This window comes from Miniopterus natalensis, chromosome 4 (genome assembly GCF_054644295.1).
Source record: "Miniopterus natalensis isolate mMinNat1 chromosome 4, mMinNat1.hap1, whole genome shotgun sequence".
Taxonomy (NCBI): Eukaryota; Metazoa; Chordata; class Mammalia; order Chiroptera; family Miniopteridae; genus Miniopterus; species Miniopterus natalensis.
This window is the reverse complement of record NC_142084.1, coordinates 93,415,061-93,431,214: the sequence shown is the minus strand read 5'-3', so window position 1 is coordinate 93,431,214 and position 16,154 is coordinate 93,415,061. Positions and strand designations below refer to the sequence as shown.

Sequence of the window (16,154 nt, the reverse complement as noted above, 5' to 3'; positions counted from 1 at the left end):
AGGTGACCACAGCAGAAGCAGCAACAGCCCTTATATCCAACCGCCAGCTCTCTCATGGCCCTTAATGCCTAAACTTTGTCTCCAATACTCTTCTCCCCTGAGAACTAGCTTGGGCTTCCACTCGCCAAGCTCCGACAATTTGAATATCAAATGAGACTAATAACTATAATTAATGAAAACACATGGAACCTGTGAAGGACCATAAGTTCCTAATGAAGCCCCAAAGAGAAAGGTTGATAGAAATTGTACAAAAAGGGCAAACTTGATAGAATTTCATTTCATTTTATAGTATCCTTAATAGCTGCCTTGTATCATACGTGGGGAATATTTCTTCTATTAAATATATGTTGGCTTATTAAGCATAGAAAGGTGCTTTTTTCTATTCTTGTTAGGAGGAAAGAGTGGATTTAAAATACATCTAATAGCTTGGGGGGAAAATAGAAAGTAGCAGTCATGCACAATAACAAATAAAGAGGGACCCGGCAATGTGGCAGGAGACACTGCATTGGCCAAATGACTCCATAAAGACAGTAAATTGCTGATTTTTGATTTCTGGTTTCCTAGGAGATGAAACACATAACTTTAGGAAAATCCTCTGGTCCCAGAGAAGATCTGTGTGAAAGTCGTAGACTTTCACATTCTTAGTGAGGCCACTTATCTTAAGTACAACAATGTTGGAAGATGCTTTATTGGGGCCTCAAATAGGAATCAGCAACCCCAAACTGGTCACTTGAAAGAATATTATCTTTCTTTCGGTTCTGAGAGAAAACCTAAGAGAAATTGTATCTTTTTTTTTTACCCAAATCCTAGGAAGCTATCATATTTATTCTAAGAAAGCAACTCTGGTAAAGTATAAGCACAAAAATAATGAAGACTCTGATATATATCCATGATATTTAGACTTTTGGAACTAGTTTAAGGGTGTAAGTATATATTTTTCAGTCTTTGATATTTTGTGTGCATTTTGGCTGACTTTTTAGGTGTTTGAAGCATTTAGGAGAGTCTGACATATTAAACTTATGGTTTTAATTAAAAGTTGTGGAGAGTGTGGTTAAATAATATTGTAACCAACGTTTATAAGTTTGAGAAATTCTAATTGGTTCAAATTTTAATAAGTTTTGATTCATCAATTATGCAAATAGTGTTTGAATGTCAGGAGGAATGCTGTTTAATGAATTCAGAAGGCTGGGGAGGTTGAATATTAAACAAAGCACAAATAGGCATGTGTGTTCTTCCCGGTGACAAGTGTCCCACAGGCATGAAAGGATCTGTTGATGCATCACGCATGGCCCAAATTCCAGAGCCCCTAAGTGGACCAGACAAGGTGTTACCCTTGATGGAACTGGACTAAGAATGGAAGGAACTGACAATTGTTTGTGCCTTGGCACATGCCATATGATGCCTGCATTTTTATAGAGACTCCTAGAAATGGAGAAAGCCTCATGCCCCACAGGAGCTGATCTAATGGAGCTTTTCCAGGTCCTATGTGAAGCTAAGAGGGGTTTTGAGGTGGGGTCCTAACCTCTAACCTAACCTCCTCCAGTGCTCTCTGCCGGCACCCCCAGACCTGAAATTCACATCCTTCTCAGCACACTGGGATTACTTTATTATTATTTTTAAATCCAGACAGCAGGATTTTATCATCTAGGAAACAATAGCTGTTCATTTCCTGCCCAGTGCCTCCAGCTGGTGACTTTTGCAAAATGCCCCAGGTTACAAACCTCCAGTTCTCTTAGCAACCAAGGACATGGGTCCTCTCAGGAGGCCTGCGTTTTGTGTGGCAACACCACACGTTTGCCGATTCCTCTGGTCTGATGCCTCTTGGACAGATTACTTGCAATCCCACTTTTCAGAGTCCAAAGAAAACACGATTGAACCATTTGGGGTAAAATGCCCTGAAAATACTACCGACCCTCTGTTTTCCTTTCCTTTTCATTAACCGCCTCGAGAGTCACGCATGACACTCAGATCTATAATGCTGCTTCATTTGTAGAAAGGGCTCAGCTGCCATGTCATTTTTACTCCCTCTGAGCACCTTGAAAATCCCATTGAGGGGAATCTTGAAAGCATTACACTTTGCAAGAACCTTTCCTTTTCCACTCTGGAGCTTACGAGTGTGTCCTATTTAAAAGGAATCCAAGATGCCAAAATTCTCCCATAGAAACTTAGACATATAGACAGTGGTTCTGAAAATGGAACACTGGGCTTGATAGGGAGATGGCTCCCCGGAGAAAATGAGCATGAAAAATTGACCCTGGAGTTGCAAGCTCTTGCAGTAAACCCCCAGGCCTGGATTGACATTGGGGTCTCCATGGTCTTCAGATACACACCCTGTGGGAATGACAGAGAGAGCATCCCACAGGCCTGAGAGATCCACACCCTCCCCAGGACTGTCATTGGTAGCAGGTGCCCTTATGGGACTTGAAGGCCAGGGGAGCTATCTGCCCACCACAAGTACTACTGGGTCTCCTGGGTCATTGAACCAGTCAAATTAGAGGAACTCCTATCCTTTGCCTAGGTCTGTGATCTCTTTCTGGCCATCACACCACCAAACTTTATGACAATTACATAAAAACTAAGCAAGGAACTTACAAAAGATATAAAATATGACTCCCATAGAGTCAATCTGGATAAATCCCCGATTGTTAGCTGCCCCCCTCCAGGCTGGTCTTCCATCATTTCACCCCTTCTGCCTTTCTAGCTATATCTTGAGCAGCCGCTGCGATGTGCCCTCTGCATTGAACGATGTAGGTAGGCATCCTGGATTCAACCTGTTGCTCCAAGCCTCCAGGAGGCATGAAGATCCAAGGTCCACCTCCGTGATCCTTCTTCTCTGAAGCCCTCCCTGATTGCTCCCCACCACAAGTTGACTTGTGCCCATTTGTCATATGCAATGTAGGTAGTAATTTACACATCTCTGAAGATGTGAGGGCAGGGCTATGTTGGACTCATCTCTCTCTCTCTCCAGTGACCTGCAGAGGGCCTGCACACAGCAGCATGCAAACACGTTTGCTCAGTGCATGAACAGTGACCAACAGCCACCACAGACTCTAAACCAGGCTAGTAAGCAAATAGTCAAGATGAAACCCAGCATCTTAACTAAACATCTTTTGAAGGTGGTTATATCTCAGACTTGTAAAAAGAAATATTTACTTTCTCATAGGCATAAAATCCAGCGTGCATTTGCAGGTCCTGGTAACGCACAGAAAATGACTTCTTCTCTGGGCCCAAGGGATAGAAAATATTTTGCATTTCAAAACTGTCTTTGTGCTTCATAATTTATGATGTGCATTCCTGCCAGGACACCGTGAGAGTATTTTCATTTCCCCCTAATCAGAGACTCTGCTACAGAGCAGGGAGTGATGAGTTGGCGGGCGGGATAACAATGCTTTTCCCTGAGAATGGAGCTTAAAGCAGAAGTCAGCAGAAACAGGTTCTTTCATTTCCCAAACTTGGCTTTCAATCAATTTCAGGCTGGTCACCACTTCGGGGAGTCCCACCACTATCCCGGGGCTACAACTTAGAAATGAGGCGTTACTGAAAGGCCAAAGTTCAAGACAAATTACAACAGGCCTATTTTTTAAACCAGCCTTTACCCTTCGGTCTTCATTTATCAACAGTATTTGTGTGACTAATTAGCCATGCATGGGGACAAAAACCCAGATGGGAACAGCAGAGTTTACTACCTAATGCAAGACACGAAGACAGTTACGTGAGAGCGCAGAGGGGCAGACGCTGCTGGGCCTGTGGGAACTGAGGGGGCAGCTGGACACCGGGATATGCCATCATCTGTTACTGTAATTAATCAGAGACGTGAGCAGCTATGAATTTGGAACTGCAAATTAGAAGCGAATTTAAACCAAAACCATCCCAATGATCATGAGACCACATCCTTGACCCCAGAAGGCACATGTCACTTCTAATTGGATTTGCCAGGATTGCGCTCTGAGCAAGCGGGGTGTAGGGCAGCTTCCCTGGGGGGTGGATTCCTGAACAAAATTGGGTGTGTTAGCAAGGAAGTAGGGGAAGGGGGGGGGGGAATGGAAGCAGGGTAGGTAACCTGTCTGCCCCAGCACTGTTTTAGGGGCCTTGAAACGGCAGAGAAGAACCCCTCCCTCCCCAAAGGTGCCCTTGGCCCAGTTGTCTTAGGAGAAGTATCCAGAACAGGAAGATATTTTGAGACTTCTAACTTTGTGACTTTCTCCTTTTGTTTTGTTATTTTTATCTCCTCCTTTTCCTTGTTTTACCAGCAGTAAGAGCACTTAACTTAGAAACCCTAAGTAAAGCTGCCTGCATGCTCCTGGGACAGTGGTGTGGGAGACCGCCTCTCCTCTCCAGTCTGAGGTGGCCACCTGGGAGGCTCACCCCCCAGAGGCCCTCCTGTTCCTGGCCAAAGTGAGCAGACCGGCTCTTGATAATGTGTCCAAACAGCACTTCAGACAGTGCCTGGCACACAGTAGGGCCAGTGCCTGGCACACAGTAGGTGGTCGATGTGAGGCTGGAATGACTGGGGAAATGGGAATGACACAGAGGGGAAGCAGAGCAGTGGAGGAAAGGCTTTGAGGTCAGCCAGACCTGGTTGGACTGCCAGCCCTGCTACTATCAGATTGTGTCACCTTGGGCAAGTCACTTCCACCCTCTGAGCCTCAGTTTCTTTATCAATAAAATGGACATGATACCACTGATCCCAGAGGAATTGGTGAGAATCAGAAATGATGTTTGAAAAGCATATAGGAGGACAGAGCACTTAATAGTTGCTCAATAAATGGAAGTTGCTTTCTTTCTGGACACATGTGCCATAATTATTTTCAAAATTAATATGCCATTTCCTAGCCCTGTGTCAGGTGTACCAACATCGCCCTGTCTCCTCGCTCAGCCTGTGATGTGGGGCTTGAGGCAGACAGTCGGCAAAGATGCCTGGGCCGGGTTGCTCTCATGGGATTTGTGAATGAAGCGGTGAGAGGGAAATGCGTATCACCCGTAAGCAGCACAGGTGTGGCCGCATCCCCCTCTGAGCCTCTCCCTGACTTCTCCCAGGGCACTGACCTCACGGGGAAGGAGGCTGACTCAGAGTTCAAACTTGGCTCCACCATCAACTAGCCCTGGAACTCTGGACACAGTGCTTTAGCCTCCCTGGGTCTCCGTTTTCTCATCTGTGAAATAGGGATAATACCAGTACCAACCTCATAATACCAGTAATAATTAGGGTTGTTGTGACAGTTTAGGGAGCTTCTGTACATAAAGCCTTTGGCACAGGGCCTGGATATACTTAACAAATGTCAGTTGTCACTGTGGCTATGGGGCCTGCAATTTCACCCATCCCTTACCCAGGTGAGCTGACCCCCCAGCCAGCGGGGGCAGATGCCCCCACGGCCAGCCTCCGCACCTGCAGTTTTGCCCCCATCAACCTGCGGGGGAAGCCTCTCATTCTGAGATCTTGCTTCTGACTCTCACAATAGCTCTATCAGGTGCGGACTGAAACTATTCCCATTCTGCAGATGAGAAAGCTGAGGCCCAGAGAGACTGTATACCTTTCTGGACATCTGTCTGGCAGTTGGTGACAGAGGCAGGACTCAGTCCCAGGCTTCCTGACTCCACATTTGATGTCTTTCCGCCCCACCCCTTGGGGGTGAAAAGTAAAGGCTGTGGGCTGGCAGAGAAAGGGTCAAAGGGTCAGAGCCTTGCACTCTCCCCAAGTTTTGGGCTCCGACACTCCTCCCACCTGGCTGCCAGGAGGCCACCAATGGAGAAGTGAAAAATGAGCCAATAAATGTATTACGACTTCTGAGGCTGTCTTAATGATTAAGTTTTATTAAAATAAACATCAAGACATTTCCTGACGCAGCCTGCCTGGCAGAGTTCATCACAGGTGATAAATGAGTGGGTTCTGGGGAAGGAGATCCGGAGGGGGAGGCAGGGACGGAGGAGAGGTCTGGGGTGGAGCACGGGGCCTGCCTGCTGCTCCCTGCTGCCCACGCTGTGCATGGGCTCAGCATGGCACGCAGAGCAGAGCTTCTTCCTTGGGACAGACTTCAAATCCCAGCCAGGCCTCTACTAACCATGGCCACGTGCCTCTCTGAGCCTCCCTCCCTCCCCGAGCTATAAAAGAGCAATAGGAATAAACTATTCTCATCTTTAAAGGGAGGTGGGCAGCCATCCATTGTGGGAAAGTTGGGCATCTCTTCCTCAGAAACTGACCAAGACACTCACCAAACTGTAGTTTCTTCTGGAAAAAGCAAAGGGACTGGGGATGGCATTACTCTGAGCAATTCTGTCATCCAAATCTTCTACAATAAGCAGGTATTGCTTTGTACAGGACACCGGGGGACACCTCCCCCCACATTCATCCCGGAGCGCTGGGATAAGGGTCAGTGCATGAACAAGGGCTGCAAATTCAAAGACCTGCCTCTCATCTGCAGGGAAGGGGACACATCCCAGTTTCCACATAAGACTGTCAATTCTCCCATCTGCCTGGCTGATAGCTCTGCCCTCAGTCAATGGCCCAGAGTAATGGCATTCTGGGCATCACCAGAAAATACAGTCCTGGACCCGTTATCCCTGTTTCTTAGTGAGAAAGAAAGAAAAGAGCTCTGTGGAAGGGATTGTTATTTATGGCAGATGGAATTGAGGACACTCATTGCCTGGAAGAGTCTAGCTTTTATCATTGAATCAAGACAGGCCATCAGAAAACTCGTACCCAAGGAAAGAGAGATCAATGGGACAGCATGGGAAGGCCAGAAACGAAGCATGATACGAATTGGGGATTCAGGGCCAGACAGGGGGGCTTTGCAATTCAGAGAGGAAAAGATGGCTCAGCCAGGGGACTGGCGGGGGGGGGGGTGACTAGGCATTTTGAACAAAACATAGCTGGAGTTTCACGCCTCACCCCCAAACACTGATCGAATATTTACAGGTTAAAAAAATGAGACTACAAAACAGAGAAAGAAAACATGAACAATGCTTTTATAAAATCATTCTAAGAAGGACACCAATCTCAAAAGCTACAAAAGAAAATTTTGTAGCAATTTGAGTCCAAAAACATAAAAAAAAAAACCCCACTATATGCTGAAAATAACAAAAGTTGAAAGAAAAATGACTGTGTGGGGAAGAGACTTTCGATGGGAAGCCACTAAAGGCTTTTAGACAGGGGATGGAGTGGGCACGAGATGTCCTAATTAGGTTTATATTTTGGAAGAAACACCCTCTAGCCATAGTGGGGATCGCGGAATGACGTGGAGAGAAAGGCAGCGTGGGGATCAGAGAGGAGGCTGTGGCAAGAGGCCAGAGAAGGGAGGATGGCCATGGGGGGTAGGCTGGGGGCAGCCAGCAGCGGGAGCGGAAGTCAACCAGGGGCTCGGTGGCACCTGGACAAGGCGGCCGTGGAGGGCAGCGAGTTTCAAGGACCACTCCCGGTTTCCAGGCTGGCATACCTGGGTGGTGGGGCACTATCCACTGAGGCAGGACAGAGGAAAGGGACAGACGATTTCTTCTTGGTGGGAGGTATACGTTATTTTAGGTTTGAGTTCGAGATACCTTTGAGCAGGGCAGGACCCACGCCTGCTTTATGCTCCCCTGTCACCATCTTGAAACCCTTAATGCATTTTTAACAAAGGGCCCTGCATTTCCACTTTGCACTGGGACCAACAGGCCATGTGCCCGGCCCTGCCCCTGAGCCGCATGGGCGCGGGCACTGTCGGAGCCGCCGTCCAGGTCTCCCGAGCGCTCGGAGAGGGAATCTGCGCTGACTACACAGCCCTGTGGCCACCTGCGAATGGAGGCCCTGGGCAGGGGGTGATCACTTGGGGACAAGGTTTAGGATGACAAGAGGACACCTAAGGGCCGAGCGTTGAAGGGCTGGTAGATGTCCTGTGTGGGGAGGGAGGGGGTGTGAGAACAGGATGCGGAGCAGCAGGGGGAGACTGTGGGGCCAGAGGAGACAGCAAAGCCTTCAAACCTCAGATCACAACGCAGGGGAGCCGAGGCCTCTGCAGGTTTGGGGACCTGGAAGCCACAGCGCCCTGGGTGAGTGCCGCTTTGTGCACTGAGGGGTTTGTGGGGGGAGAGGGGAGGAAGTAGAGACAATGAGAGAGGTTTGGCCCATGACCTGGAGGAAAGAGGTGAAACCATATCCTAATAGAGGGCTGAGGGGTGAAGGGAGCAACTTTTACCTTTATTTTTATCAGAGACACGAGCATGTTTCTAAGATGCATTGCTAAGCAAAAAAGCAGTACAGAATATTAGAGCGATTAAACCTCTTTGTGTAAAAGCAGTGGGGAGGGGGAGGGCGGGTGACATGTGTATGCAAAGGAAAGGACACACAAGAAACCAGTAGTGACAGTTACTTGGGGGAATGGGCCTAGGGACTTCACCTTTCCCCTTCTTTATTGGTTGAATTTTTTTATTTATCATAACCATATTTTTTAATAATAAAAAACTATTAATTTGATGCCCTCCAGGGAAGCTCTTGGGCACTAAAAGTTTACTCAAAGGTTTTTTTTTTGTTTTTTAAAATTAATATTCAATTGATTAAAGTTACAAATCCATACAGAACCAAATTCTTTCATAAACTGTAAAGTTCTGTTTACAAATCTTATTATTTATTTATAAGCCTAGCAAATTTTAACAATTGCTTTTAAGGTACCTTTGAGAAATATTTCTTCTCACTTACAAATGCGTTTAATTAAATGGCTCTACACACTGTAAACTGCATTTATAGATTGAATATATTTGAATCTCCTTTTAAGTACTTCAATTGTCTAACAAACCTTCCCAAGTATGTAACTGCTATAAATCTAATTCATTAAACTTATAAATAGGACAAAGCTTATGTTCTTTTATAGGTTCCAATAGTTACTTAAATTTAGTAATATTTCAACTTTAATCTGAATTCTAAATCAATCGCTAAATTAAACATTTCATGTTAGAATGGAAAAGTTAATCTACGACTCTAAAAGGCCACATTTTCTTAAACTAGCATATAAACACAACGTATTTCAAAAGAAAACGATTTTAATGCCAAGGGTTTGATTCTCTTTTACATTTCTATACTTAATTCTAAATCTGCTCAGGGTTAGAAGATGCTCACCTACCATGGGGTGACCTCCTAGCTGACCACGAAACTCTTCCTCCAGGGAGTAAAGACGGTCTACATTTCCCAGCCTTCCTTGCAGTTAGGTATGACCATGTGACTGAGCTTTGCCATCAGGGGCAATGCTGGCCTCATACAATAAGTTGAGGAGTGCTCCCTCTTCTATTTTTCGGAAGAGTTCCCTCCCTCCTCTCCTGGCACTCCCACTGTGTATATCTGGTGTGCTCAGCGATGACCACATTGCTCCAAAGCTCTGTCCATCTTCTTAAGGCTTTTTCTCTCTGCTCTACACATTGCACAATCTCTATCGATCTATCAGGTTCACTGATGGTTTCTTTTGCCAGTTCAAATGTCCTATTAAGCCTCTAGTATATTTTTCATTTAAGTTATTCTGCTTCTCAACTCCAGAATTTCTGTTTTGTTCTTTTTAAAAAACTAATTTCTCTCTCTCTGTTGATCCTGTATTTGAGGAGACATGGTCATCACACTTTCCTTTACTTCCTCGACCACAGTTTCCCTCTTTGTTCTTTGAACATACTTATATGCCGACTTTGAAGTCTTTGTCTATTGAGTCTGATTTCTGAGTCCTCTCAAAGGCAATTTCTGTTTCCTGCTTTATGTTTCTGTGTATGGGTCAAGCTTTTCTGTTTCTTTGAATATCTTAAGATTTCTGCTGGAAAGGACATTTTAGGGAATACATTATAGCCACTCTGGGTACTGATGCCCCACCCTTGCGTCTCGTTGTTTATTTGTTCAGTGACTTGGTTGGACTATCTTAGTGAAGTCTGTTTCCCCACAGTGTGAAGTCTCTGATGTCACTTCTCAGAGCGCCGAACCCTGGGTACATACGTACACAGCCACCCTGGGATGGTAGTGGTTTTGTTGAAGGCAGAAATATTCATCATGTTTTGTTAACCATTGTTAGCTATCGTTATAAGAAATATAGTTATAAGAAATACTAATCATGTTCTGTTAGCTGATTATTCTGTTCTAATTAGAAAAAAACACATTTTCTAAACTGGCTGGGATTTGGGACATGGGAGTTGACCTTGGAATGCGGTCCATACTTCTTCTATCAGCATGCGGAGATTAACAGCCTTGTTCCTGAATCAATAGAATCCTGGAGGCCCTTTGCCCGCCCTTTGCTACCCCCAGCCCACATTTCCTGTAACCTGTGACCATTATACTTTGCCTACTTCCCCATGCCTGTAATCCCTACTTCCTACTTTCCCATGTGATCTTTGTCCTTCTACCCAATATAAGCAGCTGGCTTGGTGGGGTTGGGTGGTAGACAGACTTTTGTGGATGACTCCTGCTCTCCCATATTGCCGGCAATATTGGAATAAACACTCATATATGATTCAACTCTTTTCTCCTTAATTGGCGCAAGTGGTGACAGGCAGCCTGGACCCATTGTTGTCCTGTTTCAGTTTTAGGGGGTACTGTTTTCCTTCTCTGTCTCTTTCCCTGGCCTCTCTGTTAAATTGTTTGCCTTTGTTGATATCAACCTGTTGTTATGCTCCAGGAATTGCATGTAAATTGCTCAATAATGGCCCAGGGCATAAATTGCTTCACAGTTGATCCAAGTAAATGTGGGCCCCTTGGTTCTAAGCTGTCCCCTTCCCTGGTTATCTCTGGCAAACTCTGTAGCCTGCAGTCTAGCTTGTTGCTTTTATAAAGCTCTCAACTTCCTCTTAATTGATAACCACCCAGTCTCCCTTGTTTTCAAGAGTGTCCTTGAGTCTGGAATTTGCCCCAGCTCTGTTCTCAAAAACTAAGCTCCTCTGAGTTGTGCTTGGAGCTCTGTCCTTACAGACTGCTTCTCTCCCTGAGAAAAGTCTCTAAGCCATGCCTCAGAGCTGGGGGTGGGGAAGTGGCCTGCTTCTCTTAGAAAGACACCCTATTTGATTAGCAGAGGACTTTATGGGGGCAGTAGGCTGTGGTCATCTTGGTCTGTGCCTCTCAGCATGAAACCTCCATCCTATGAGCTTCTGGGGTGAGGTAATTGAGGCTGCAGCAGAGCCTCTGCCTAGGAGCAGGGGGTGGGGGTAAGAGGGGAGCCCTGATCTTGTTCATAATTGTTTGGAATTTAGCCTCTGTAACGCAGAGTTGGACAGGTGGCCTGTCCCTCTAGGAGAGGTAACACCATACTATGTGGAGGGAGAGAGCTCCGTATTCTTGACCTCCACCACCTGGTGTGCACCTTCCACACACTCAGAGAGGGCAGAGAAGAGGGAGTGGGTCACAGCTCAAGGACCATGGACTCTCATTGTTCTTACCTGGATTTAGTAGATTTTTACTGAGTCTTTCTTTATTTCCTGTATGCCCTTAAGACATTTTTTTCTAAAGACTATAATATTTTTAAGAAAGAATTCTCACCACTTATGGCTGTTTTTCTGGCAGGGGGCTGCTGAGCTCTTCACGTTGCCAAGTTGAAGTGTATCTCTGCAGATAGCTAATATTTCTTCAAGCATATATGTCAGGTACCATGCTAAGCACTTTCCATGTTTCACTTAACCCTCACACTCACTCTACGAAGATGTTCTTTTATAGCCCTGTTTGAAAGCTGAGCAAACCAAGGCTCAGAGGATGGAAGGCTTGCCCAAGGTCCCACGGCGGGTAAGTGACAGCTTTGAGAGAAATGAGGATGGTGTTAAACTAAGGTGAAAAGATGGATGTGACCTCCCAGCACTTACACTAGATATGATTCTCTTGGTGACACAGAGCTTCCAGAGTGAGATCCAGTGGTTGCAGAAGAGGAGGAGGGTGGCAGAGAAGAACCCATTTATTGGATATCATTTACATGTGGCACATGCTTGGCCCACCATAGACATTCATCTCATGTGCCCATCACAATAACCCCAATGGGGCAGGTACTATCCACATGCAGAAATGAGGGCCCAGAGGCTCAGAGAAGCGAAATGATGTGTCTAAGGTCACACAGCAGACTGGGGGCTGCACCAAGACTGCAAGGAAACGCTTCTAACTTCCATTAAAGTGAGTTCAAGAGACGGGCCCAAAGTTCCTTTTAGATCCTGTACAAAGCAAACGGGAACCAGGAATGTGGTCCCTTCCTCCACAGTGCGGGGAGTGTGCCTGCTGTCGGGGTGGTGTGGTGACTGCGGGGCCCTGTCTTCCCTGGCCCCTCAGCACTAACCCACACACTGGAACACGCAACAAAGCCCATTACATTGAAATAGGGGCTTCTTCTCCTAATGCAGTAACTTTCCTTTAAAGCTAAATCAAGAAACTAAGTGACTGGCGATATTGTTTTAATAGCTGCCGAGAGCAAATGCTCCTTCCGAAAAGATCATTTCTAATGTTCGTTCAAATTGTCAATTTGGAGGGCGAGAGGGACGCGATTAGAAGACCAAGGCAGCGACGACTTCTGAGGCCAGCCAGGGCGTGACTGCTCGGATACGTCATCTCAACTGCCGAAGTGCTAGCACGTTTTCGATGCCAAATACACGTAAATCAGTAATAAGCCTGTCCCTCAAGAAGGCTCCTAATTTGCTTTATTGCCTTTTTAGATTTGTCCCCTTTCATTTTCTGAAATATAATCATAGTTGGGCGACTCCATCTGCGAGCGGCCCGGCGACGGATTCCGGGTGGTAATGGTGTACAACCAGCGAATAACAATTCTTTAATCACACTGTTTCCTCGACTGTCGCCTCATTTGAATTCATGGTTTTCAGAAAATTCAATTATATTGGCAATTTCATCCAGAAATGACTCAGATAAATAACGGACAGAGTTAACAGTTCACTTATTCGTTGCGAACAAAGCGAAAGGGAGAGGAAACGGCAAAGGACAAATCTGATAAAAAGCACCATAAAGAAGTTTTGTGTCCCTGAGAGGCGAAGGGGAAGGGTGACAATTTTACATCTGGCGATGTGAGCTCGGCCTGGGCCTGGGCTGTGCCGGGAGCCCCTGCACAGAACGTCTTCATAGATCAGCTCTGGCCTGACGTCCGCTCTGGAGCTGTCGCTGGCTCCTGCCGACATTGGTGACACCGTGGCCCTCATGCCAGGTAGAAATTTATGACAGGACATTAGTGACCCCGTTGCCACATTTATCACCTGAGCTTCATCCTGGATTTCTGCGGCTCCGCACTCCTGGCGCTTTCTGGTTGCCGATGGGGGGGCCTTGCCTTGACCTTAATCTTGCCCATATAGGCTCTCTGAGCTCCCAAGGGGAGAGTTAATCTTCATTCACAGGGCAGGCCAAGGCGCTGCCTCCTCCGGGTGAGGGCGATTCGACCATTGTCCCCTGTCAGAGGCGATCCGCCCCCCACATGGTGTGTCTCTGATCAGCGCTCAGAGCCCAAATCTTTTCTGTTCTCAGCCCCACGTGCTGCCAGCCAAGCATCTCCGGATGTTTCCTCGGGAAGCGGGACTGGGGAATGGAAGTGAAGCCACAGCGGTGGCCACTGGAGGGTAGTGATTTCACCAGACATTTTTGACACTGGCCTTGCAGTACCAACCCACAACAGCCCCCAGCGCAGGCCTACGACAGGCAGCTCCTGGGCAGACTACGAGGCGCTCCAGTGGAATATATAACCATCTAATGATACTATCCTTTTTAAAAATATATATATGTTTTTATTGATTTCAGAGAGAGGAAGGGAGAGGGAGAGAGAGAAACATCAATGATGAGAGAGAGTCATTGATCTTGCACGCCCCCTACTGGCGATCAAGTCCGCAACCCTGGCATGTGCCCAGGCCAGGAATTGAACCGTGACCTCCTTGTTCATGGGTCAGTGCTCAACCACTGAGCCATGCTGGCTGGGACATCTTTTTTTTCCAAGGAGTGTGAGCTGATGTTCTTCCTGGGGAGACAGATCCACCGCAGACACCTGGGAAGGCAGAGCTTCCTTCCTCCCCCCCTCCATGTGCAACTCTCTAGGAAGCAATGTTATGTTCAAGGTTCCTGCTCTGGCATGAGTCCCTGTCAGAAATATATTTCCCTCCATCAATTAGTTTGCAGATATTTTTAACTTAAGATACGTGTTTTTATATAAATTCAAGGTGACAGGAACTAGATGACGTCAATGGCTTTCAGTGAAAGGCCTCCAGGGACACTTTATGTGAACGGAGTTGGGCTCATTGGCTCACTGCTGCAGGGCGAGCGTGCAGAGGGGAGCAGGGAGGTGTGTGAGCAGGAGGGAGCTGGGAAGAGTTATTAAAGTGTTCAGGCTTGTGCTGAACGAATTTAGGGAGGGCTCGGTAAGTGGACTGGACACTGTCAGGCAGCAAGGCTAATTCTATCATTGGGGGATTTTTATAAATCTTATCTGTAAGGCAGAAGGAAGATAGTGTCCTTGGTAAGCAAAAAGCAGTCACTCAGATTAGCCAGGAAAACGGGACACTGGTCATTTTACGGCTTGGACAATGTTCGGTTTTCGTCTGTGTTCAGATGCGATTATGGAGCGGTCTTATTTGTGTCTTGCTCCATCCTGGTCGGCGCATCCTCTCCTGATGTCCATGTTCCACAAAATCATCGATGTTCAACATGTGGGCACCAGGCCCAGCTGCGAGGGCCAGGCCAGCTCTTACCCGTTGGGGCCGCGCGTCTCTTTCTCAGTGATAAGCTCCTGCGAGGTCATGAACACTGGGTTCTCACATCTATGTCCTCGGTATTTCACACATTATTTTAAACATCATCAAACACTTCCTCTGCTGGTGCCCAGACTACAGACGTGTCCGGGTCAGTCACGGCACAGCCCTCCCTGCAGTGGGGACAGTGACACGGGGTGAGGTGGGTGCCCTGCTTGGGATTCATACGGATATTATCAGCTACAAAACAGCAGGCACCCAGCAGGGCCAGGGGACACTTCCCGCAAGAGCTGAGCCTTAGAGGAGCCATGGAAACGAACAGGAGTTGGCCAGGGAAACAGAAAGGACTAAAGTATCTCCGGGGGGCGACCAGTTAGGCCAGAGCTTAGGTTCTTGAGAGCCAAGAAAGGTTTCCAGCGGGAGAGACATGGTCCCATTTGTTCTACATGAGGAGACGCTCACGTGGGCAAGGGAGACAGGCATCGGCGGTGAAACTGGGCATTTTTTTTTTTTTTAATATATCTTTATTGATTTCAGACAGGAAGGGAGAGGGAGAGAGAGAGAAACATCAGTGATGAGAGAGTCATTGATCGAGCCCGCAACCCAGGCATGTGCCCTGACCACGAATCGAACCCCGATCGCCTGGATCCTAGGTCGACGCTCAACCACTGAGCCAGGCCCGGGTGGGCAAAACTGGGCATCTTGATTTCAGAGAAGAGACCTCAGCCCCTTGTACCTGTTTCTAGTTATCAGAGCGGAAAGAAGAGCAGGGGCGGGGGGCCTGCAGGTGGAGTCAAGAGAAGTGACCGTGACCGAGCACCTGGCACCCGCTACCTCTGTTGCTGGCTGACGTCCACTCAGCCATCGGCAACCCCCTGACATTGTTCTAAGCCCCATCCACGGATTATTTTACTTCATCCTCACAGTGACCCTCTGGTGAAGGGGCTGAAGCACAGAGAGGTTAAGCGACTTGCCCAGCAGCTAAGAGGGGCCGCTGGAGTCCAGCCTGAGCAGCCGGGTCAGGATCTGTATAGTTTTCCTCTGGGCTCCGCCGAGCCCTCCAAGGGCCTGGCCCCGCTCTGGGCTCTGCACCGCGGCCTCACAGAACTGCGGGCCAAGGGTGTGTGGAGCTCACGTGGCAGAGTCACGCCCGCATGCAGTTGGGGGAGGACGGGCCACTTTCAGGAGTAGGAAAAACGACTGGAAGCTCAGCAGTTACGGAGCAGCTTTTCTAAACTTAGCAAGTGTGCCAGCTTTGGGTCTAGAGTGTCTAGCACAGGGCTTGCTGGGTTGGCACTGAAAGTGTGCAGTTGTTATGTACGAATGAATTGGAATGTTCTGTGTGAATACATGGATGAGGGAGAATACCACTGACTGCCCACCTCTGACATAGATGGTCACAGAACAGGGCAGAGCTGAGGCAGGAGAGAGCTGGAGCCTCATTTCTGAGGAAGGTGACCCACAGGCATGCTGTGCCAATGTGAACAGCTAGGGTAGAACTGTTGCTCTGA

At 47.4% G+C, this 16,154-nt stretch overlaps 1 protein-coding gene across 3 annotated transcripts in view; it reads right to left on the bottom strand.

Moving 5' to 3' along the window:
• The window catches only part of KCNIP1 (potassium voltage-gated channel interacting protein 1), a 239,921-nt gene that overhangs the window by 171,434 nt on the left and 52,333 nt on the right, over nucleotides 1-16,154 (bottom strand). The window contains exon 3 of one of the 3 annotated variants that reach the window (XM_087816106.1): nucleotides 9,938-9,950. The exons of the other annotated variants lie outside the window; for them this stretch is intronic. Within the exon in view, the coding sequence (XP_087672232.1) occupies nucleotides 9,938-9,950 (13 nt within the window). The remainder of the gene's footprint in view (nucleotides 1-9,937; nucleotides 9,951-16,154) is intronic. 3 annotated transcript variants of the gene reach the window in all.